Raw genomic sequence first — 24047 nt, 5'->3', positions numbered from 1 at the left:
TATCTTCACTTTTAGATGATCCAGCGCACATATTTCACGGCTTGGGGTTGCCGACTACCCCCTTGTCTCTTTCTTTTCGGCAGTTTATGTATGCTTACTATTTACGGCCTCGGGGTGATTTGACTATCAATCTGCGAGGACGAATGAGGGAAAGGATGACTGTTAGACTTGGAAATTAAAAGAATTTAATTGATCATATCCGAAGCAATCCAATAGAGTAGGATCAGTTGAGTGTGAATGGTAGTGGTAATGTGTCGGAAAAGCGTACTGGACTATTTGTAATACCGACATGATATTTTCTGAATAAAAAGTCTGCTCAAAAATCCATAATTCCCCAGGTGCCAATAGAGTCGGGTGACTAGAATGACCAATTTATACAAAAAGCGGAAGTTGGCTGCCAACGGGGAACGTCATGGCACCGCTCGGCAACGGGCAAACCTGAGAACTCCCCGCAACAGCGCAATCCCTCGAATCCCTCCGGAAATGTGTCTCCTACAATACCTGATCTGCTCATAAGCCACCAAATCTTTACCCATACATATTCCAGTCCATTCCCACCTCCGCTTCTGCCCATCGAAAACACCGTCATCCCGCGACACCTCGAAGCTCAGCTCAGCTTCCCAGCACGATTTGTGAGGGACCGCGGACTACCGCAGCACCACCACTACCACCACCATGGCTTATGTGGTACCAATACACCGCGCAAGTGGCATTCGGCATGCGGTGAAGCTGAATTTCCTGAATCCAGAAGAAGACTGTCTGGTAGTAGCGTGAGTACTGCATATCCCACCCCACGCCTGGAACTGGAACTGGCGGGCCGTGACGCGAGCTCGTCGTGAAACTACCAGACTAACAACCTCTCTTTTCTCTCTGATATAGCAAAGCAAACCGGCTCGAATTTTATACACTAACCCCCGACGGCCTCACTCTCACCTCAACTCGCGCGCTCTATGCGCAGGTTACCATGCTCGCCCGCCTACCGGCACCGGCGAATTCACCAACGGACCACCTCTTCATCGGCACCGACCAGTTTAGCTATTTCACCCTCGCATGGGACGCAGATGAGCAAAGGGTCAAGACGGCCCGAAACTATGTCGACATATCTGAGCCCTCATCCCGAGAGTCCCAATCGGAGCCACGATGTCTTCTCGACCCCAGCGGCCGGTACATGACACTGGAGATATATGAAGGAGTGATCGTCGTGATTCCAATCGTGGAACCGACCAAAAAGCGAGGGAAGCCCTCCCATGCCGCTTCACAGATGGAATTGCCCCAAGTAGGCGAGCTCGGGGATCCGACCAACACACGTGTCGAAGAGCTGTTCGTTCGGTCGTCGGCGTTTCTGCACTCCGCATCGGTCAAGCCCTACCTGGCACTGCTATATGAGGATAACCAGAAAAAGGTCCGGTTGCGAATTCGGGAGCTGGAATATAGCATTGGAACCTCGAATGTGTCTGCGGATGCGACGTTCAAGGAACCTTCAGAGACAAAACTCGAGGGTGGCTTGTTCAGCCACGAGCTTGATATGGGATCCTCCCACCTGATCCCGATTCCCGCCCCATTAGGTATTTTGCCTTTACTACTTGAAGATGTGTGTTCATGTGGCTGACTACTGCAGGTGGACTGATTGTATTGGGTGAGACATCGATCAAGTACATCGACGACGATGCGAATGATATGATTACCCGCGATCTTGACGAGGCTACTGTCTTCGTGGCCTGGGAAAAGGTCGACAGCCAGCGATGGCTGCTGGCGGATGACTATGGTCGTTTGTTCTTCCTTATGCTAATTTTGAGTACCGAAGGGCATGTCGAATCATGGAAGCTCGATTGGCTGGGAAATACATCTCGTGCGTCGGTCCTGGTCTATCTCGGTGGAGGGGTCCTCTTCGTCGGATCCCACTTGGGCGATTCCCAAGTCCTGCGTATTGGCGATGGTTCCTTCGAGGTCATTCAGACATTGTCCAATATTGCGCCCATTCTCGATTTCACAGTGATGGATTTGGGCAACCGTACGAGTGAGAGCCAGACACACGAATTCTCATCAGGACAAGCTCGCATCGTGACCGGTTCGGGTGCTTTTGACGATGGAACTCTACGAAGTGTACGGAGTGGAGTCGGCATGGACGAGCTCGGAGTTTTGGGTGAGATGGATCACATCACAGACCTATGGGGCTTGCAAGTGCAGAGCGCTGGCGATTTCTTGGACACGCTCCTCGTGACATTCGTCGATGAAACACGAGTCTTCCGCTTTAGTGTCGATGGAGAGGTGGAAGAGCTGGATAATTTCTTGGGTCTTGCTTTTGAAGAAAATACTCTCCTCGCCGCCAATTTACCCGGTGGCAGAATCTTACAAGTGACGGAGAAGAGAGCTTTGATTGCCGATGTCGAAAGTGGGATGGTGACCTTCGAATGGACTCCTCCAACGCAAAAGACAATCACAGCCGCCTCGGCAAACAATGACAACCTGGTACTGGTTATTGGTGGCCGTGTTCTTGCATCCTTTGATATCCGAGCCGAGGCCAGGCTTATTGCCGAGAAGGACCTCGACGAGGACCATCAGGTATCTGGCGTTACAGTTCCGTTTGAGCCGACAGGAGTTTGCATCGCTGGATTCCCGCAATCTGCCAGGGTTTCCGTCCTGAAGATCAATGACTTCTCCGAGATCCAGACAAAATCGCTAGGTCCATCCGGCGAGGCGTTCCCTCGATCTGTTCTCGTGACCAACGTCCTTGCCAATAGCCCGCCCACCCTCTTCATCTCCATGGCTGACGGGAGTGTCATTACTTTCTCCCTGGACACAAAGGATTACTCGCTAAGCGGGATGACCAAACTCATTCTCGGATCCGAGCAGCCAACATTCAAGAAACTGCCTCGTGGAGATGGGCTTTATAATGTGTTCGCCACATGCGAGAATCCAAGCTTGATATACGGCTCGGAAGGACGTATCATATACTCCGCTGTGAATTCGGAAGGCGCATCTCGAATCTGCCATCTGAATACCGAAGCCTTCCCTGAGTCCATTGCCGTTGCAACTACGCGGGAACTCAAGATCGCATCAGTGGACAAGGAACGCACAACTCAGATCCAGACGCTCCCGATGGGGTCCACGGTACGACGGGTCGCATACTCTTCAGCAGAGAAAGCCTTCGGACTTGGAACGATTGACCGAAAGCTTGAAGACGGTGTTGAGATTGTGAAAAGCCATTTCGTGCTCGCCGACGAGATCATGTTCCGGCGATTAGACGCGATAGAACTCAACTCGGAAGAATTGGTCGAAACTGTTATCCGGGCGGGATTCTCCGGGGGGAAAGATAGGTTTATCGTTGGTACGGCCTACATGGATGAAGAAAGGTCTGATTCAATCCGCGGGCGGATACTAGTATTGGAGGTCGATCATGGGCGCAAGCTGACGCAGGTCGCGGAGTTGCCGGTCAAGGGAGCTTGTCGAGCACTGGCAATGATGGATGATCGGATTGTGGCGGCATTGGTCAAGACCGTAAGTTGACGCTGGAGAAGAGAGGAGAGAAATATTCTTTTACTAAAGACAATTTAGGTTGTCGTCTTCAAAGTTGTTCCTGACAACTCTGGGACAAAGATGAAGCTTGAGCGGCTTGCCAGCTACCGCACATCCACTGCGCCGGTGGATGTGACAGTCGTTGGAAATATGATCATGGTGGCAGACCTCATGAAGAGCGTCTGTATTGTCGAATATATCAAGGGCGCCAATGGCGTCGGAGACAAGCTTAACGAGATTGGTCGCCATTATCAGACCGTCTGGAGTACGGCGGTTGCCTCGGTCGGTGATGATACATTACTTGTTAGCGAGGCACAGGGCAATTTGATTGTTCTATCACGGAACACGAACGGCGTGACTGAACAAGACAAGCACCGTCTCGTCCCAACAAGCGAGATTTGCCTAGGAGAGATGGTGAATCGCATTCGTCCGATTCAAATCCCCCAATTAGCCAGTGTCGCGGTGACTCCGCGGGCGTTTATGGGAACGGTATGTTCTATAGTGTTACATCCTTCATCCAAAACACGTACTAACGTCTCATCCCAGGTCGAGGGATCAATCTACCTCTTCGCTTTGATCAACTCCGATTATCAGGACTTCCTGATGACTCTTCAAACAGTGATAGCCGACAGGGTCGAGTCCCTAGGCGATCTACCTTTCAGCAAATTCCGCGCATTCCGAACCCTAGTCCGCTCAGCTGAAGCACCATATAGGTTTGTGGACGGCGAGCTAATCGAGCAATTCTTGACTTGCGATCCGGAGCTGCAAGAGGAGATTGTGGAAGAGGTTGGCTGGGGTGATGTGGAGAAGGTCAAGGGAACGATCGAAGCATTGCGGAGACTGCACTAAACCCAGGCGCGCACAAGTATTGCTTTTTATTTGAATTGTCACGTTTAACGACCAACTACCCATGGTAGATATTACGCAATGGAAAGATGAATATTTGAGATGCGATGATTACATCCAAGGTTCAAGTTTTAATGGACTTTCACTGGGGATTACCCATTACCTCCTGGTACTATATAATATAGTCATTGTGTGGTATTATACAAATTAGTTCTAAAGGTACATACGTCTATTTTTTCAATACCCCAAACTCCACCAAGCGATCCAACGAACAGAACAAGCTGTTACATAGCAAGTAGCGAGTGACCACTCCATCCATCTAAGCATCCTTCTTCGCAGCCTCCTCATCACTCCAATCCAAGAGCTCCATGATCTGCTCCTCAGAAAGCTTCTCCGCCTTCTGCCCTTGCTTCTGGAGGTTCTTGATGTACTTCTTTTGGCGCTTCCGAGCCATACCATGCCACTCCGGAACCCCACTAGCAGCCGCAAGGGTATCCTCCTCACCCTCCTCAGCAACAAGGTCATCATCACTATCCTCTACCTCGCCAAGAACCTTGCCCGACTCGCCGCCGCGCAGCGCATTCGGCGAGACCTTAGCCTTCTTCTTGCCGAAGGCAGCGCGCTCGGCCTCCTTCTTCGCCTTCTCCTTCTTGCGGTCACGATCGTGCATCCACTTGAAGAGTTTCTCAATGTAGGGTCGTACACAAAGGTAGAAGACGACGCTGAGAATGACCTTTGTCCAGCGCTTGCCGCTCATCTCGGCGACGGAGGCCCAGGAGTTCTTGAAGAAGCGCTTGATGACGGTTTCGATCAACGAGTAGATTTGGTGGAAGAAATCGGTTGCGGCCTCGACGGCCTTGTCGCTGATGTCGGCTTGCTCATTTCGTGCTTGAGCTTGAGCCATTGTGGGTGGTTGGAGGGGGGGTTTTGTCAAGAAACTTTTTCTTGAGCTTGTTTCAGCGTAGGCGGATTGGATAGTGATTGGGGATGTAGAAGAACCCTAGCGATGATTGAATTGGATAGGGGAGAAGAGTGAAGGGAAAGGAAAAGATAAAAGATAAAAGAGAAGAAACTCGAAGGTTCGACCGCTGGGGGACCCGTTTTGATGTCCCAATAATTCCCGCTTGAGAAGTCGCGAAATACGGGCTGTCCGGCAGGAGCGGCTCGCGTCGGATCAATAATCGGGCCGATGCGCCAATCAGCGATCGCGGGTTGCTGTATGCTGTACGAGTATGGGAACGCGACAATCACCCTTCACCATCATCAACATCAACATCAACTGCCTCTCCAGTCTCCGGGGCAATCTTGAAGCCATGGCCGATAACGAAGAAATTGGTCTTGAGGAGGTGAGCCCGTTCCATCAATCATATGATTCTCGCTCTGATGGTTATGACTCCTAGCGTTTGAAATCAGCTCTGTGGCTGTCAATCGGGAAGATCGTGGACGAGGAGACTATCAAGCTGGGTGTCAACGCAACCCCCCCAGTTTATTGGTGCGCTCACAGAGATGGTTTGGGCTCAGATTGGTGCGTATCTTAATTTTTCCTGTCAAAGTCGCCCTGCCTTGACTGCCATGCATTGTCCAATGCCCGTCACTTCAACCACTCATGACGCGTAACTAACGACCAGCAGAGACGGTCAGCCAAGATCTTGAGTCGTTCGCCAAGTAAGTCACTCGAGCATTGATTGTACCTCAACCCCCCAGGATCATTCTGATCGGTATTACCATTTTAGGCATGCCGGGCGCTCAACTGTTAACGTCTCGGATGTGATGTTGCTGGCCCGCCGCAACGAAGGCCTGGAATCTATCCTTAAGGCCTTTGTCGAGCAGCAGCGTGAAGAGACATCCTAAATGGTGGATAAGGAGCCCGCAAAGTCTCTGCAACGCTAATCCACAGCAAATATTCGCTGAACCCGGTCAAATATTGCAATTTCTAGGGTCTGTTAGAGCCCCGGCCCGCTGATTGGCGGGTTCTTGCCAGCCTCATCAGTGGCTCGCCCCCGCATCATTAAATCCAGTTATCCATGATGTATTCCGACCTAATTTCAACAACCATGTCACGACGCACCTGATCTTCGTGTCACTGTTATGCAAGATGTCTCTGCCAAGGTCGAATCGACTTACCGATGGCGTTCGATAGCGCTTCGAATGTTCTACTACATACAGGGCTGTGTGCTTTGTCCCTGCGCATTCTCAATCCTGTTCGATCAATTTGATTCAGGATTGCTAGCGTTATTGAGTCCATCTCAATGACGCCATTATCATAAAAGCTCGAATGCGGCGCCTATTCCAATACTAGGCAGCCTCTTGCCGCCCCCGGTTCCTATGCCATGGGTGGCTTTCCACACTCTCGGTAATCCAAGACGTGTCAGAAGAGGGATTGTCGTGCCAACCACCTGATCCCCCGACTATCTCAAGTGGAATTGGCTGAAGCTCTGTCTTTCTTTCAATCCTGGCCAATCGGATCTCTTCCCAGGCCCTGTGGCATTTGGTATCGTCAACTCTAGTCATGATTCTACCTTGTTTTCATATTTGGATGTTGTTGTACATCTACATGCTAGGTTGTCTCTATTACGGCAAGGCATATGACGTTTGCCAAAAATTACATTCCACCATTTATAAAGCTACAAGTAAATCCCTCGACCACCTGTCACCGTAACACTTGAAATTGATAATCCACCCACGACCTTTTATCTATTTATTCCGCTTATCACAGTATAAGCCTGACACCTAGTATAAATCTCCAACACTCTATACAAATACCACTTTCAAATCCCCAACCTTGGAAATCATCGTCCACCGGACGCAAAACACTCTTCAAGATGAAATCGCAACCCACACCCATACGATCTATGTCAATGACAACGTTGAACTCAACCTCGCAAAAAGCACCCTTCGAGCATAAAATACAACCCTTACTCAGATCTATATCTGCAACAATGGCAAAAACATCTACACAGACCGACGCGACGCGAACTACCCTCAAAGGTGCGCCGAGGATGCAATCAGTTCGCTTTCACGGACCGGATGATATCCGTGTGGAAGAAGTCGATGAACCAGTCTGCGGCAAAGGCCAAGTTAAGGTTTGTCTTTACATATAATTCATATTGAAAATGACGCTAACGGAGACCATCAAGATGAGACCCGCTTACGTTGGCATCTGCGGTAGCGGTAGGTGGTCCAACCACATCTTGTAGATGACGGTATGCAATTCTGACAATCTCCAGATCTGCATGAATACACTAGCGGCCCAATCTTGATACCGGAAACTCCACATAAAATCACAGGCTGTACGCAACCGGCAACACTGGGCCACGAATTCGGCGGAATTATCGAAGAAGTCGGTGAAGACGTCAAGAATGTTTCACCTGGGCAACGCGCCGTCGTACGTCCGACAATTTTCGATGGAACATGCGCTGCGTGTAAGGAGGGAAATTACCATTGCTGTGAAAATATTGGATTCATCGGACTGAGCGGTACGTTGTACTCCTTCCCGTCTAAAATATGGCCGGTAAAATTAAAATGACATGCTAATTCTAATAGGTTATGGTGGTGGCATGGCTAAGAAAATTGTCGCCCCAGCAGGTCACTTCTATGCCCTCCCTGATACCATCTCCCTTGAGGCTGCTTCTCTCATCGAGCCCCTCGCCGTATCTTGGCACGCTGTCAAGTTCTCCCCTTTCAAAGAGAACGACAATGTCCTCATCGTCGGTGGGGGGCCGATAGGGCTTGGCATTGTTCAGGTCTTGAAGCTGCAAGGCGCAGGACAGATCATGGTAGCCGAACCAATGGATAACCGCAAGAAATTTTGCACAGAATACGGAGCAACGGCAACCCTCGATCCCAGCGAGGTGGATGTCACGAAACGAGTTCGAGAGCTGACCGGTGGTGTCGGAGCAGATGTGGTATTTGACACAGCTGGCGTGGAGAAAGCGCTCTTGGGGGCGATCGCCGCTGTTCGCGTTCAGGGGACGATTGTGAATCTTGCTGTTTGGGAGGGAAACCCTTCTTTGCCTGTCAACGATTTCATGTATAAGGAGGTACGGTACATGGGGGCGGCTTTGTACGACGAGCAATCTTTCTTGGATGTGATGCAGGCATTGAGTACGGGTAAGTACTGTCTTGATGCGATGATGGTGTATTTAGATTATTCTGATCAGTTACTGGCAGGCCATTTGCGACCTGAGAAGATGATCACTTCTAGGGTTTCGCTGCGCGATGTGGTAGATAAAGGCTTTCAGGCACTGCTTGATCATCGTGATGAGCATTGCAAGATTATTGTGGATGTGCAAGAATAGGTTTGAGGAGTACCATTGGCCTGTCATTTGATAAAGAGCCGGGTTAGTTGAATAATCACTAGTACTTGCTATGCGTCATCTTCGTTCGAAATACGCACGAAATGAGGATATCTGGCGACAACCTTGGCCTTCCTCTCATCGCGATGAGTGTATAAAATCATTGCATTAGGATAGCAGGAATAGTAGCCTGGGCGCGCCTATTTCCAGTCTCGAAGAATTTCAATTAACTCATGACGTTCCAGCTGGTCCATTCAAGCTTATGTATTTGGTTATTCAACTTGAAGCTCTCTGTATCTCCTGTGGATCCTGCGCGGCCATCATGCCATTCATATCAACCTTGATAATACGTCATAGTAGAGGCGATTTCGTCAATCAATGAGCATCCATGAGCGTTCCAAAATTTAAACCATAGTTTAGCAGGAATTGGAATTGCCTTTACTTGCCTTAAAGAGGAAGAGGCGACTCATGATAAATGGCGAAGGATGATGCAGTTGATGGAGGATGTTCTGGAACTTCTATGGGGCGTGGCATTGCGGAGGTGGCGAGGATAAGCTATAAGGTCCTCCATAGATGTTTCATCTAGGATACAAAGGATAGGTGGGTATTCCTGGGTATTCCGAGTCCTGAGCCAGATGATCAAGGTCAAGAAACTTCAGAGCATACCAGTGATTGCAGACCAGCCATTCAATAAACAACGCCGTTATCAACAGGGCTGGTCTATTGATTTGATCATCGAAAGCTAGTGCTCCTAGATAACTATGGGCTATATTGTTAGTATTCGGGTATCCCCCGCATTTTGAGATTCCCCGCCTCTCCCCCTCGCATCTCATTATCACGATATTCCAATGGTGACTGGGTCTTGGAGGGCTTTTCAATAAGCTCCCTTACATGGGTCCCGCCCTTGACACGGCAATGGCGTGGCATGGAACGAGCACATTAAGAATGCAATACCGCAGTTGCCTTTGCTGTGTGTGGGTAATTCGTCACCAAAATGATGAATCCCCATTTTTAGAAACTGCTAGGTTCATAGTCAACCAGGGTCCAACCACTTCTCTATGTATAGTATTGCTTTGCGGTCGCTGCGCCACGCAAAACAGTGTGGCTGGAGGAGCTACCAAATCGATTATTGAACTTTCTTTTTTTTCCGCATTTTGAAATTTCCCTTCTTCACATGCGGTGGCGGGCTAGAGTGACCAACCAGGAAGCTCATCACGGCCAAAGTGGAACTGGATGATGTCAAAGTGGATGGGTGGAACCAGGGAAGAGCCAGTCACCCCCACGAAGCAGCCGGGGATCACCACGCCAGCATCCACCGATTCCCACTGATCTTCGACTATTGCGTCGACATCAGGGTCTACTCTTATAACCCGCCCTGAATCCTGTTGCCTTCCTCAGGTCTTTTAACCTTAACCGCTCCCGGGTCCTACCCAACTCATCCATCACCACAACACCACAACATATACAAACCTCCATCATGGGTATCGGAGGCGTCATTCTACGCTTCTGCAGTCTCGCTATACGCGTACTGCAATTCCTCGCCTCTGCCGTCATCCTCGGTATCTTCTCCTATTACCTCGCCATTCTTTCTCGCCATGACCAGCACATCGCCACATGGCTGAAAGCCGTCGAGGGTCTCGCTGGCGCAAGTGCTCTCTATGGTCTGCTCGGCATTCTATTCGTTTGCTGCCTCGGTGGTAAATCATTCTTCGCCTTCCTGGGCGTTCTTTTCGATGTCCTCTTCACCGGCGCCATGGTCGCCATCGCCGTCCTGACACGCAACGGTATCGATCAGTGCTCTGGAACCGTCAACACTCCAATCGGTGAAGGCAACGCCTCGGACGATTCCAAGGCTGATCTCTCTTTCGGCATGGCCTGCAAATTGGAGAAGGTCACTTTCGCAGTGGCCATCATTGGAATGTGAGTATCCTGAACATTCCCACCAAACACTGCAGTCAAAAAAGAACCACATGCTAACCGCGACATTCTAGCTTCCTATACCTGATCTCCATCCTCTTCCAGGTCCTGCTTGCCCGTCACCACAAGCGCGAGAAGCGCTTCGGTCCTCGCCCGCAAACGGCTACACTTCCGGTAGCCGTCGCCGTTGGTGGCGCCGCAACAGATCTCCCGATGCGGTCGGGGCTGATAACGCTCTGCCTGGCCACCCCACCCCCGGCGAAGTCGAGATGGGTGCCGAGCCCAAGAACGAGAACAACTGGTTCGGCTCGTGGGGTCGCAAGAAGGAAAACAACACTGTCCCTCTTGCCAATGGTGGAGGTGCTGCCCAAAACACCTATGGCTACGGCAACTCTGCCTACACCGGTAACATTTAAGTGAACGATACGCTATCACTTAACTATTTGGCGGGACTAGTCGTATTGACTGGTCCATGATTGTATGACCATTTTGTCTCTTTTGAACTGTGATACCATGTTATGTAATAGGATTGGCGTGTACACTAGACGTCGAAGGTCATAGCCTAGAATGTAGGCGTGTGGAAAAAGCCACTTAGGGATATAATATAAGACAAGAATCTATTGCTACTCAAATTCGACTGTGAAGAGAACTAGTTACTGGCAGTAGTCAATGTGGGGTTTGATAAAGTTTTGTATTGATTCAGAAACTAAAAGGTACAGGTGTAAGACTGCTGCCGCACGCCTCATAACGTTGCTATCGACTCCAAACGCCAGCCAATCATTAAGAATACAGATTACCATCATTAACATAACGAGATCAACAAGTGATCAAAAAGACCCCGGGCAACAAGACACCGGGGTCATAGAAGATTCAGAAAGGGATAAATGTTCGACCGACCCAGTCGGGTGAAGTTCAGAACACATAGGAAATTTACCAGCCCTAAGCTCGAACAATGGAGCCAAAGCGGCAAACAGTGCCAGCAGCGACAAGACCCATGTAGATGGGCTGGCTGTTGGAGCACATGGCCCAGCTCTGTCCATCAGGAGCGCAGAGGATTTCGCCAGAAGTGCACTTCCAGCCACCAACATAGGAACCGAAAGCGTTGTTGGTCGAAGCCTCCTTCATATCACTGGACTGTCCAGACAGGACGCGAGGGTCGGCAGAGGGGTTGCCGAAGGCAGAAGCGATCTTGGACATGGACTGAGAGGTAGTCTCAGTAGTGGTGGTGCTGCGGGTAGAGTTGGATTTCTTGGAGTCGGTCTTGGAGTCAGCGTCCTTCGAGGTAGTGCTCTTGGAATCGGTCTTGGGGTCAGCGTCCTTCGAGGTAGTGCTCTTGGAATCGGTCTTGGAGTCAGCGTCCTTCGAGGTAGTGCTCTTCGAGTCGCTGTCCTTTGAGCTAGAGGAGTCGGAGGAGCTGGAATCACTGCTGAGGAAAGGAGCCTTGCCTTCGCACTTGTAGCCCTTGCCGCTGGCCTTGCCCTCAACGTTATCTCCGGGCATTGGGAAGTTCACGGCCTCACCCTCGATGGTGACACACTTGCCGGCTTGGTCGATGTTGGCAACGAAGAGCTCGGGAAGGCTGCTGAAACCGCCAGTCTTCATGGCACCGTACACGTCACGCTGAGCGTTTTCATGGACCATCTCCTTGTGCTTCTCCTCGTGGGGCATCTCCTCAGCCACGGGGGCCTCAGCCTGCTTCATGGGAGGGTGGTTTGGGTGATTGGGATGGTTGGCTTGCTGACCGTTGTGCTTGTAACTGGTCTGAGCAGGAACCTGCTTTCCCTTAGATCCACCTCCAACGGTGACGAAGGCACAGTTCATGTACATCTCGCGGTTGCCGACCTTGTTGAACCAGGTCCAGGCCAGGAGTGCCTCGCCGTCGGGGGCATCAGAGGGGATGGTAAAGTCGTACTCTTTGGCAATGGGGCAATCACCCAGGATTGACTCGATGACCTTGAATGTCTCACCCTGATCGTAGGTCAGGGCGAGCTGGCAAGAGCCGCCATTGTGAGTAGCACTGCCCTCGAGCTCCATGGTGTACTTCTGGCCCTGCTTGTAGGTAGCCTGGGACTCAAAGTCATCCTTGGCGTAGCCCTTGCAAGGGTAGTCACTGCCAGAGGACTGCAGCGGGTTGGTGTAGGAGTAATCCTTCTTGCCATTGGAGTCCTTGTTGAGAGGACTACGAATGGGATAGGGCTTGGACATCTGCATGTGGGCTGAGGCCGACCCGGCCAACAAGCCAGCGAGGAGAGCGAGACCCTTCATATTGAATATAGTCTATGCTTTGTTAGCATCGAGGCCATAACCATAGATCATGGAGGTACTCACAATGTGTAGAAGTAAGAATGGGTTATTAATCAGAAGAATAGGGTCAACAGTCTGCCAGGCTTATAACCACCAGGGTCAAAATTTGTCCAGAACCAGAAGATTGAGGAACGAACAGGGGGAAATGGCGAGCTCGAGCTATAATAAATACCTGGACGAAGAGTGGCATTCTCCAGTGTTGTTTAGAGGAATGGCGGATGCCATCTCCTCGGGGCTCAAGCCCAAACGACGAGTCTTTTGGCCAGCAACGCGAGGAATGTTGGCGACCATCGCAGCTTCCATCACAGAAATCCGACATGGCCTCATTGGTGGAGTTGGATAACAAGACAACAGTCGATACAAAGTGAGAGTATTTGTTGTAGCCATAGAGAATCAATGTTAATGGAGCAGCAGGTTCAGTATCAACTCAACCCTAACTGATGCAAGTCTTAGTTCGACCTGCTCACCTCCCCCTTTCCAATTCCAAACCTGACACCATAACAACGCCACGGCCAGTGTAAGTTTGCATCGCACCCACAAGCATGAAAGCCACCACCAGGGGTAACTCTCATTCCACATCGAAATTAATCTCCGCGAGTCAAATTGGACGGGGAATTCGGTGATGTCAGTCACAGAACACGCGTTGCTCCATCGGCAGTGGTAACCTTCCATATTTCACGCAGACTCCGTCTCGTCCATTCTTGAAAAGATTCAAGCACTGCCATGATAACGTGGCCCCATTACAAACAGGTGTTGAGTAGTCCCGGTCTGCTAATTGACTCCTCGATGCTCCTGGAACCTCCCTGTGCCCCTGGTTCGCCCTGCATGCCGGCTTAAGAGGGCTAATTTTGGTGGCATCGGTGTCCATCTGTCCATTGGTTAAACATCATTAACTGCATATACCCGTTTAGGAGATCAAGGTAGAGCTAGCTGTGGCGCTGTAGCGCTGTAGCATGGAAGTCAGGTCAGTTGGTGGTTGAAGCTGCATAGATCGACCAGTCTCCACCATCAATATTAGTTACTAGGCTACTTAGTACTTGAGTAATCCTCCCTCTACTCTGCTATCCTTATCTCAACTATAGGAATAGAAATACACAAAGTATATCCATATCCATAGGTAGTCAAAAACACACTCCAGCCCTTGTGTATTGCTGTGAAGGCCTCTCTTCTCTTTAAGGATAGACTTCGGTCACGCCGAAACGCGAAAGGCGCGATTCACGCGTCATCGGCCGAACCGAACGAGTGGAGTGGGATGTTTGATGCTCCTCAGTCCCCTCCCCTCCAACCTAATCTCACAATTCCTCGACCTCTCAGTCCCTGACTTAATCTCTCCGCAAGAGGTTCGCTGGATGTGTCGGTCTTTTCGACTGTCGCGTGCCCTGTCTGTTCAGCATGCCGGCTTCAGGGCTGGTTCGGGGGTTTGCCACCCTTGTCACTGAGCCTCCTCGATCGATCGAGATCGATTGTCGTGGCGAACGTCAGATCGCCTGTCCCAATTCAAGACCACCTTCGTCATGCCTCTAGACCGACTTCGCTCTCTCCTTTCCAACTCTCCAATTTCTCTTCCCTATCTGCTCGCCCAGCCCTCAACCTTGTCGCATCGCGTCGCACTTATTCTCAGAATCTCGCTCGACATCTGAATAGCTCGCCGATAGCCGGAGACATGCCAATGGTGACCGATACGCTGGATACCGATGCGAAACCCGCTGATATCCTCAATGGCGACGTGACTTTGCCTGCTGGCCGGGCAGAAGGTTCATTGGACCCGGAGTCGGATCTAGAGGTCCCTGTCGACGCAGATGAGCTCAAAGATGCGTTGGGGCGCCCGCCACCAGTTCACAGCGACTATCTCCCTCTTCCTGGAAAGGACGCCTTGGATATGTAAGCTATCGGATTCAACAGAGGTCTGACTCGCACCTCGTTCCTATACTAACGTATTAAGGCCTGTTTGAACACCTACCTGCGCTACTCCACCCCAACCGTCTTCTGTTCGCGAACATGTCGCATTGCTTCGATTCTCGAAAATAGACACCCTCTCCAAGACCCTGAGCAACCCCCACATCCAACAAAGAATCGCCCGGATCGAGATCAGCCCGCAGACGTCGCACGCGGCCAGGCCTTCGTCGAATCGCTCGGGCTGGCAAATGCAGGCGACCTGGTAAAGCTTATCCGATGGAATGATAAGTATGGCATCAAGTTCATGCGACTCAGCAGTGAGATGTTCCCATTCGCTAGTCACAAGGAATATGGCTATAAATTGGCTCCTTTCGCCTCCGACGTCCTGGCCGAGGCAGGAAGAGTTGTGGGAGAACTTGGCCACCGGGTCTCTGTTCATCCTGGTCAGTTTACGCAGCTAGGCTCTCCCAAACGGGAGGTGGTGGAAAGCTCCTATCGCGACTTGGAATACCACTCGGAGATGCTGCAACTGCTCAAACTCCCTCCTCAGCAAGATCGTGATGCCATCATGATTCTACACATGGGAGGAGTCTTCGGTGACAAGGCTGCTACTCTGGACCGGTTCCGAGAGAATTATGCTGTCTTGTCAGAGGATATTAAGAAACGACTCGTCCTCGAGAACGATGATGTCAGCTGGACTGTGCATGATCTATTACCCATTTGCGAGGAGTTGAACATCCCCCTCGTCCTCGATTATCATCACCATAATATTCTTTTCGATCCGAATGAGGTCCGCGAGGGCACGCAGGACATCATTCCTCTCTACGACCGCATAGCTGCTACATGGTCACGTAAGAACATTACGCAGAAAATGCATTATTCAGAGCAAACCGCTCCCGCCATTACCCCCCGCCAGCGCCGCAAACACAGTGATAGAGTGGCCACCCTGCCCCCCTGCATTCCCACCATGGACCTGATGATTGAGGCCAAAGACAAAGAACAGGCCGTTTTTGAACTGATGCGAACATTCAAACTCCCCGGTCACGATCTTTTTAATGACTTGATTCCCTACACACGGACAGACGAGAACAAACCATTCAAGCCCCCCTCGCAAGTCCAAGAAGAACGGCGGGTTCGTTGACCTAGAAGGCTCCGTACCACCGCCCGGACCATCCCCGACGAGGAAGTCGGGATGGGAGGTCCAGAAGGGAGAGTCTTTTGGCCTCGCGGCATGGAGGAATGGCTTCGACCGGCCAAGAAAGTCGTCAAGCCCAAGGCTACACCCAGTCCAGCAAAGAAAATCAAGGCCGAGCCCGCTGATACCAATGGCTCAGCAGGAACGCCTGTGAAGAAACCAGCTCGTCCTCCCAAACGAACTCCAACCAAGTCCCGGACCAAGCGCAAAGCGGAAGAGATAGAATCTAGCCCGGAGTCCGAGCTCAGTGGTTTGTCAGTGGACCAGGAGACGGTTACTATCAAGGCCACTATGTCTACGTCTCGGAAGAGCAGTCGGGCGAAGAAAGTCAACTATACCGAAGAATCTACGTAATTGATCTTCCGGATATTGTATAATCATGAATCTTGTACGATATATTGCTATAGATACCAAAAACATTTGAATTGCGGCCTCATGATGTGCTAGTAACCTGATGAATGAACGAACCTGAGAGTATTATATAGTATTACTACTATCAAGCAATATCCCGTACTATGAAACCTGAACCGCCCGGCGGGCCATTGATTCTGGTAGGGGTGGGAATATAGTCCTATTACCTACTGGTAAGTACCACCATCTTTTTTACTTGTGATGGATATATACCTATCCATCCCTCCCGAGGTCCAGTGCTACTATCGATCACACGAGGGAGTAATTTTGTTGAAATGTACCAGCAGAATAGCTGATAGTGTCATGAGCCCGGATATTTTACATTCAAATCATAAATGCCGAGAACACCGAGTCATGTGTGAGCAACTTCCAGCCCTGTGAGATTGGCGTCATAGTAACAGGGACCAGGGCTGGCTGATCCACTCCCGCAACGCGCGAACGTTCCAACTCCCCTCCACCACCAACATTCTTTGCTCTTTGCGACTACTTCTCTCCATCGTCAGAGTAAGTACAAAGTACCTAAGACATTGCATCTGAGAATACTGAGCTCATCCATCCTTTCCTATCCTTCTCGCAGATTAGTCTTACTCAATCAGTCCTAAGACTGAACCCCCACACCTACTAAACCATCAACCACCCGTCTGAGGACGACTCGAGATCCTGGCTCCTAAACGTTTTCGCTGGCCAATATTCCCCTCTAAGCCATACCTGTTCAAACGCCTCCCCCAAACCGGCCTCCAACCTACATTGCGATCCCTCTTCCGCCGCGACGCCAGACCCGACAAGCTATCAACGTTCCTCCGCGTCCTAGTCGGTCCACTTAGGACTCGTCGAGCACAGAACCATCTGTGGAATCTTCGACACGAAGCCCTCCCCGCACTCCGACACCGAGCACAGTCCCGAATCTACCGTGCAATTGTCAAACGTCAAGCGCGACTTGCCGCACGCAACCGTAGATTTGGCGGCGGTTTCATTGCCTATCTTCTTGGGCCTCGGCGACGGCTGCGGGGCGGGAGACTTGGTCTTGGTATCTGGGCGCGCCCTCTTACAAGTCGCTCGAGAGCGATCAAGGGTCCGACAGAGGGGCCGAGCGAGGCTGTGAGAAGCCCGATGGCACAGTCTGGGCCATCCTCGACATGGGGTCAAGGAAGTGGTGATGGAACTGCCCCGGTAGCCGTCGCAAGAAGGCCTACGAATGGTTGAAGGCTGCCAACGAACTAGGCCAGGCATATACCTCGCGATGGACCAGCCAGAGCAGTGATTCTCAAGAAGATTATTATCACACTCCGGGTGCTTTCCCTGATGTGGAGATTGCTCGGTCCGGCGATGAGGAAATGGTGCTATTCCCAAGCTACGGACGACGACTCCCAGAAAAGAAAGCAGATGATACTAAGATGCGCCCGCGACGGGACTCGTGGTCCGAAACGATTGACGACTATCGGGGTGTCTCTGAGGATAGCAGCGACCGTCTTGGCGATGGCTGGCCCAACCCCGATCTTGAAAATGCCAGGGTGGACGTTGACGTGCGTGGCTGGATCTACGCGCCAAACCGAGGCCCCATGAACCGAAAGCATCGCTTGATGGTCAAGCTGGCTCGAACTTTGAGTGGCATTCCCACGCCCACGGGCACGGTTAACGAAGATAGCCCCGAGCCGGTGCCCGGGAAAGGCGAGGATGAGTACGTGGACAAGCAAATGAAGAATCTGGTCGATACAGCAGAACGAGATGCCGATCAGGCATGGAAAAGTTCTAAGACCGAGCGGGTGAAAGACGGTCTCAAAGAAGCTGCGCAGCTGACCAAAGATGAGATCTCCATGGCAAATGCTCATTTAATGGAAAGACTTCGCCCTTTCTTAACAAGCCCCGTTGCTGGTATGCCGGTCACGATATTCTTCTTCGACAATGATCAGAGCGAATCTCGCAACCTTATGACTGATGAGTCCGGTCACTTCAATGTGCGGGCTCCCTTGCCATTCGTACCAACCCATGTTCGAGTGCTCGCGTCTGAAGATCTATCAGCTGCAAAGCCGATTGAGATTATTGAACCCTCTGGTATCAGCATGATTAGTGATATTGATGATACAGTGAAGCACTCTGCGATTGCAAGTGGCGCAAAGGAGATGTTCCGAAACACTTTCGTTCGTGAGCTGGCTGAACTCCAGGTTGGCGGAGTCAGCGAATGGTATACCCAAGTTGCTAAACGTGGTGTGGAAATGCATTACGTATCTAACGCTCCATGGCAATTATACCCTCTGCTCGAGAGATACTTCAAAATGGCCGGACTACCTCCAGGATCCTTCCACCTCAAGCAATACTCTGGCATGTTACAGGGTATTTTTGAGCCCACGGCCGAGAGAAAACGTGGTTCACTTGAACAGATTCTACGGGATTTCCCTGATCGCAAGTTCATTCTCGTCGGCGACAGTGGAGAAGCCGATCTGGAGGTCTACACTGATATTGTTCTGGCAAACCGTGGTCGGATTCTGGGCATCTTTATCCGTGACGTGACTACCCCAAAGGACAAGCCATTCTTTGATAAATCCGCCGAGCACCTTGAAACGGGACCGGGTCGAAGTCGCAGCACTCCACAACTTGTGGACCATTCGGATTCTGCTACGAGGAGGCCTGCCCTGCCTCCGCGGCGAAATTTTGAGAAACCATCCACCCCGGAAACGGATTCGAAAAGTCTGGATACTGGAGACTTGATTGATCTGCGAGATGAAGAAGAGCCTAAGACGCAGACCCCCAATGCTAATACATCTGGCAAACGTCTCCCTCCCACCAAGCCTTCAAAACCGTCCACGCTGCGCACATCATCTGGGGCAACCGATACTCTCAAGCCCCCATCAGGCATTTCAAGAACAGCATCTCAAGAAGCGATCCGCCGCAAGCCAGTTCCTCCCCTGCCGCCCCGGCGGACCTCGACAGCCAGGACGGATTCTTTGATCGATTTAGACCCATCTCCGCCCATATCTCGCACACAAACCGAACCACTTGCAGATGGGAATAAGCAGGGGCCGTCGGCTTCATCTCGGAGTAAAGCACCGCCACCCGTGCCACCTCCCCGACGAACGAATACTGCATCGTCATCAACGACCGCTAGCACTACACCTACTAACACTGGCTCATCGCGGCCTACAACCGCTGCAAAGCCATCGTACCCCATGGCGGCAGCGCAGGCCACTCTCCAATATGCCACCGAACGCCTCAACCTGTCATCTGCAGCGCCAAAACCTGGATTGCGATCGACGGCATCGAACCAGTCCCTTGAAAGGATGAACACCAACAGCTCTTACGCTACCACCGACTCAGGAATGCCACCTGCGCCACTCCCCAACAAACGCGAAGAACTGTGGCGACGTCGCTGGGAGCGAGCGAGCGAGATACTCGAGAATCAAGGTGTTGTACTGGGTAGCTGGCGCGTTGGAAGTGACGCACAGCCCGTTTGTATGTGGTTGATAGAGGAGCAGCTGGGAAAGGGGCAAAAGAAACGCGATAAATAAAGAAGACCAAGAAGATGTTGGGAGTTTTGAGCGCTTGCCAATAGACGCTGGACGCTGTGTCTCGGCAGTTATGGCCTGGCCTGGCCTGCCAGTGCTGGGATTGAGACATTGTACATATGCATATACCATATAAAGTATCTATATCCCATTTCATTTATGGTTGATGGCGCGTTTCGCGGAGTTGAATAAAGAGGGAAACAATTGAAACAATTGGTAAGATGGCATCGTAGATATTTTCTCTTCACGTGTGCTATGACAGGCTATGACAGGCTATCACAGGCTATCACAGTATCTCAGGATGTAAAAGGCAACCCTTGGAATCATGTACTCCGTACCCAGTCCTTGAGTTGTATGTTTATTCCCAAATTAGACGATAGAGTTGGGCTTGTCGATCGCAGTGGGTCGCGTTGGTGGCTGCAAAGTGACGATGACAACTCTGCGGCATTCTATTCGTGCAGAGGCCAAATCTCCGAAATATGGGCCCATCCTTTTTAGACTGATTCTGGGGTGACATTGCAACGTGAATTATGGACCTCGGCCGTTGAGCCTGGGCAACTCTGGGTAGACGGTTCAGTTAGGAGTAGGAGTACACATCTCTGCCGTCTTTCATATATTTGAAGCAGGGCAATTATGGTGTACGAGTAACTCGACCACAATAGAAAGGGAAAGGATATTATAATCTTACTGTACTACTGTACTACTGCACTGCAACTGGCCTGCTGATTGTGCACCTCGGTTCACGCGCAAGTTTTACACCTCGGCTGAACATCGCCTGGACTGTCATTGGTCCATGAAATCCGGGGAACTCTTGCTATTTACTAACCCCCCCCCCCATTCCTCATTCCTCATTCCTCCACTTGAGTCCTTCACTATTCCTCTCCACCCCAGAGAACATCCTTCACGATGCCCGAAGTCCTCACCCGCGCCGAGGTCGCAAAGCACAACACCGAGGAATCCCTCTGGTGCATCATCGATCACCGCGTCTATGATCTCACCGATTTTGTCGACGCCCACCCGGGCGGCAGCGTCGTACTCGCACAGGTTGGCGGCCAGGATGCCACCGTCGATTTCTACAACTTGCACCGACAAGAGGTTCTAGAAAAGTACCGCGATCAGCTCTGTATTGGTACCCTAGAGGGCGAGAAGTCGGAGGTTATCGAACCCAAGGCCGGTGACCTGAGCCCCGTCCCCTATGCCGAGCCCTTGTGGTTGCGTCCCCACTTCAAGAGTCCTTATTTCAAGGAAAGCCATCGCCGTCTGCAGAAGGCGATTCGCGAATTCACCGATTTACACGTCACTCCCGAAGCGCAAGAGAAGGAGAGGGATGGTACCTACATTAGCCAAGAGCTGATTAACAAGATGGCCGGCAACGGCGTGCTGGCTATGCGGCTGGGCCCGGGCAAGCACCTCCACGGACTGAACTTGCTGAATGGTGCCGTCGATGGCAAGGAGTTTGATTACCTCCACGACATGATTGTCACTCAAGAGTTGGTTCGTGCCAATGCCCGTGGCTTCCAAGATGGCAATATGGCAGGAATGGCGATCAGTTTGTCTGCCGTGAAGGAATGGCTCCGCAATCCTGCGTTGAAGGAACAAGTTACGGCCGAAGTCTTGTCTGGACAAAAGAAGATGTGTCTTGCCATCACCGAGGCTTTTGCTGGTAGCGATGTTGCTGGTCTCAAGACCACGGCTGTGAAGACGCCGGATGGCAAACACTATATTGTCAACGGTACCAAGTGAGTGCTATTTTCCCACTCAATTTATCTGGCCCTTTAGCTAACGGACCGAATCAAGGAAATGGATCACAAATGGCATGTTCGCCGATTACTTCGTGACAGGCTGCAAGACCGACAAGGGCTTCTCGGTGCTCTTGATCCCCCGCGGCGAGGGCATTGAAACAAAGCAAATCAAGACCTCTTATTCGACTGCCGCCGCGACAGCCTACGTGACATACGAGAACGTCAAGGTTCCCGTCGGTAACCTGCTGGGCGAAGAGCACAAGGGATTCATCGTGATTATGAGTAACTTCAACCACGAGCGATTCATGATGGTAGCCGCCGTGGTCCGCATGTCCATGACTATCGTCGAGGAGTGTCTGAAATGGTGCAACCAACGCATTGTCTTCGGAAAGAAGCTCTCCGAACAGCCCGCCATCCGCCAAAAGCTCGCCCGCATGATCTCACTCACCGAGTCCTGCCAGGCCTGGCTCGAGTCTGTCGCCTACCAGATGTGCAACATGTCTTACGCAGAGCAGTCGGCGCACCTGGGTGGACCGATCGGTCTGCTCAAGTCCCACGCTACTCGATCCGCACAGGAGATTGCCGATCACTCTATAAACATCTTTGGTGGACGTGGCTTGACTCAGACTGGTATGGGTAAGGTCATTGAGATGTTCCACCGCACGTATAAGTTCGACGCTATTCTTGGTGGTACCGAGGAGATCTTGGCCGATTTGGGAGTACGACAGGCGATGAAGAAATTCCCCAAGGCGATGTTGTAGAGGTTGTCCATATAAATGATCCATATAAATTTGTTAGCAGTGTATACCATTCAATTAATGCAATCTACTATGATTCAATACATCGATGGGTCGGGTGAAAAAGAGAGTGGAGGAGGATAGCTCAAGTGTGCCCGCATATTGTAACAAGATGAGATTCATGTTGGCAGAAAATGTCTGAGACGACTAGTAATGCCTGTACTGACCAGGAAAGTGGCATGATCAATACAAGTCCGCTTGTTTAATGAGCAGAGCCTCAATCTGCCTTGGGCATCAAATGTATTACGTCAGCCGATTTATTGCATCACCTTCAGCGCCTCAACGTCAACTATAATTACTTCTTCTCCCCTGCACCTTACATCCGTGCACATCCAGAAATTAAGAAACAACACATTCAATATGACAAGAACAGAAAGTCTCGACCCTGAACGCGTCCTCGACCTAGCGACCAAAGCTCTTGGCGAGGGGCAGCCGAGTCTCAAAACACCCTATGAAGCTGTCGCGCTGATCGGACATACCTGTATGGTGGCAGTGGGCTTCAGGTTGGTGGGACTCGGAGAAGACCACAATCTAGGTGAATTACATTCTGCTTTCTCGCAACTGAGAGCTTCATCGCTAACAGCAACAGAATCATCCACAGACAGCCCCGCCCTCCCCGCAGAATGGAACACTAACGATACATTTGCCTTCCGATACGCGCACGAGCAATCGTCCATGCAATACCTGCTCAAAGTGAGCCGACTGGGTGGCAACGTCGTTATCAATGCGCTGGCTTTAGGCGATGATCGCACCAGCTCCTTCGACCTCCCAGTGAAAGACTATATCTCCGGATCTGCAGTTCCATTGCCCGTCACAGAGAACATCGCCGGTGCCCTGCAGGATGTATTCATCTCCTCCGCGCGACTAAATGACCTGATCGGATTATTCAAAATCAATGTGATTCAAAAACTGGCGCCGGGACTATACAAGGAAGGATACGAGGATGCCTACCGCCACATTCGGCCAGAGGCAGAACCACGACATGATCCCCTCCGCGAAGACTTCCCACAACCTGCACGTCCCTACCCATTCAATGATCCTCTAGCCGCAGGACCGCGCATGCCAAACCCACCGGACTTTCCCCCGCCCGGATTCGAGGATGAATTTGAGCTCCACCGACCCCCTCGTGGATACCCTCCAGGTCTAGGAGGAGGAAGAAATCCCTACAACATCGGAGACAGAGATCTATACCCCGCTGGAATGGCCCCCCCCACGATCCTCTACGTGGGCCCATGGGCCCTGGCTTTGGGGGTGGGGGTGGTATGCATCCCACCTTTGATGACCCTCTCTTTGGTGGCCCCGGTGGTGGCAGTGGAGTATATGATCCTCGTGCTCCGCCGGGTGCGAGATATGACCCCGTTGGCCCTGGCGACCCTCCCATGGGCGTAACCAAGGGCCACGAGGGCCGTTTGGTCGGGGTGGTCCTGGTGGAGGCTTCGGGGGAGGCTTCGGTGGATTTGGAGGGGGGTTTGGAGGAGGCGACATCATTTAAGCTTTCTTGGACTACCGGCACGACGTGAAATGAAATGATCCATGATGATGATTGATATGAATGATAACTGTATTTCGTGTATTAATTAAACAATGTGTAAAAATAAGCAAACATTATTATTGAGACCCTCCAACTT

General features: G+C 51.2%; 11 protein-coding genes across 11 annotated transcripts; 9 read left to right on the top strand and 2 right to left on the bottom strand.

Moving 5' to 3' along the window:
* Positions 1-675: 675 nt before the first annotated feature.
* N7509_011337 (DDB1/RSE1 family protein) lies at positions 676-4365 on the top strand (the record flags this gene model as incomplete). The annotated part of the gene is made up of 5 exons (XM_056635974.1): positions 676-770; positions 880-1565; positions 1619-3498; positions 3556-4005; positions 4063-4365. 5 exons carry the CDS (start codon positions 676-678, stop codon positions 4363-4365), a joined length of 3414 nt encoding a protein of 1137 aa, XP_056486594.1.
* A 316-nt stretch (positions 4366-4681) lies between these two features.
* N7509_011336 (uncharacterized protein) lies at positions 4682-5266 on the bottom strand (the record flags this gene model as incomplete). Its single annotated transcript, XM_056635973.1, has 1 exon — positions 4682-5266. The coding sequence occupies one exon, from the start codon at positions 5264-5266 to the stop codon at positions 4682-4684; it is 585 nt and encodes a 194-aa protein (XP_056486593.1).
* A 328-nt stretch (positions 5267-5594) lies between these two features.
* On the top strand, positions 5595-6213 carry N7509_011335 (CENP-S family protein; the record flags this gene model as incomplete). The annotated part of the gene is made up of 4 exons (XM_056635972.1): positions 5595-5708; positions 5763-5871; positions 5994-6027; positions 6096-6213. 4 exons carry the CDS (start codon positions 5595-5597, stop codon positions 6211-6213), a joined length of 375 nt encoding a protein of 124 aa, XP_056486592.1.
* A 1286-nt stretch (positions 6214-7499) lies between these two features.
* Positions 7500-8660, top strand: N7509_011334 (uncharacterized protein; the record flags this gene model as incomplete). The annotated part of the gene is made up of 3 exons (XM_056635971.1): positions 7500-7533; positions 7590-7838; positions 7906-8660. The coding sequence occupies 3 exons, from the start codon at positions 7500-7502 to the stop codon at positions 8658-8660; spliced, it is 1038 nt and encodes a 345-aa protein (XP_056486591.1).
* A 1474-nt stretch (positions 8661-10134) lies between these two features.
* N7509_011333 (uncharacterized protein) lies at positions 10135-10990 on the top strand (the record flags this gene model as incomplete). The annotated part of the gene is made up of 2 exons (XM_056635970.1): positions 10135-10560; positions 10649-10990. 2 exons carry the CDS (start codon positions 10135-10137, stop codon positions 10988-10990), a joined length of 768 nt encoding a protein of 255 aa, XP_056486590.1.
* Positions 10991-11513: 523 nt separating this feature from the next.
* Positions 11514-12839, bottom strand: N7509_011332 (putative extracellular protein; the record flags this gene model as incomplete). The annotated part of the gene is made up of 1 exon (XM_056635969.1): positions 11514-12839. The coding sequence occupies one exon, from the start codon at positions 12837-12839 to the stop codon at positions 11514-11516; it is 1326 nt and encodes a 441-aa protein (XP_056486589.1).
* Positions 12840-14541: 1702 nt separating this feature from the next.
* N7509_011331 (uncharacterized protein) lies at positions 14542-15915 on the top strand (the record flags this gene model as incomplete). The annotated part of the gene is made up of 2 exons (XM_056635968.1): positions 14542-14759; positions 14907-15915. 2 exons carry the CDS (start codon positions 14542-14544, stop codon positions 15913-15915), a joined length of 1227 nt encoding a protein of 408 aa, XP_056486588.1.
* A 90-nt stretch (positions 15916-16005) lies between these two features.
* On the top strand, positions 16006-16323 carry N7509_011330 (uncharacterized protein; the record flags this gene model as incomplete). Its single annotated transcript, XM_056635967.1, has 1 exon — positions 16006-16323. The coding sequence occupies one exon, from the start codon at positions 16006-16008 to the stop codon at positions 16321-16323; it is 318 nt and encodes a 105-aa protein (XP_056486587.1).
* A 1391-nt stretch (positions 16324-17714) lies between these two features.
* N7509_011329 (phosphatidate phosphatase App1 family protein) lies at positions 17715-19883 on the top strand (the record flags this gene model as incomplete). Its single annotated transcript, XM_056635966.1, has 1 exon — positions 17715-19883. The coding sequence occupies one exon, from the start codon at positions 17715-17717 to the stop codon at positions 19881-19883; it is 2169 nt and encodes a 722-aa protein (XP_056486586.1).
* A 903-nt stretch (positions 19884-20786) lies between these two features.
* Positions 20787-22383, top strand: N7509_011328 (acyl-CoA dehydrogenase family protein; the record flags this gene model as incomplete). The annotated part of the gene is made up of 2 exons (XM_056635965.1): positions 20787-21619; positions 21678-22383. The coding sequence occupies 2 exons, from the start codon at positions 20787-20789 to the stop codon at positions 22381-22383; spliced, it is 1539 nt and encodes a 512-aa protein (XP_056486585.1).
* Positions 22384-22779: 396 nt separating this feature from the next.
* On the top strand, positions 22780-23808 carry N7509_011327 (uncharacterized protein; the record flags this gene model as incomplete). Its single annotated transcript, XM_056635964.1, has 1 exon — positions 22780-23808. The coding sequence occupies one exon, from the start codon at positions 22780-22782 to the stop codon at positions 23806-23808; it is 1029 nt and encodes a 342-aa protein (XP_056486584.1).
* Between the last annotated feature and the right edge of the window lie 239 nt (positions 23809-24047).

Source organism: Penicillium cosmopolitanum (genome assembly GCF_028827165.1).
Source record: "Penicillium cosmopolitanum strain IBT 29677 chromosome Unknown utg000009l:1.0-9042332.0:1.0-9050551.0, whole genome shotgun sequence".
NCBI classification, from domain to species: domain Eukaryota; kingdom Fungi; phylum Ascomycota; class Eurotiomycetes; order Eurotiales; family Aspergillaceae; genus Penicillium; species Penicillium cosmopolitanum.
The sequence above is the reverse complement of the archived record's forward strand: the minus strand, read 5'-3'. Positions and strand labels throughout refer to the sequence as shown.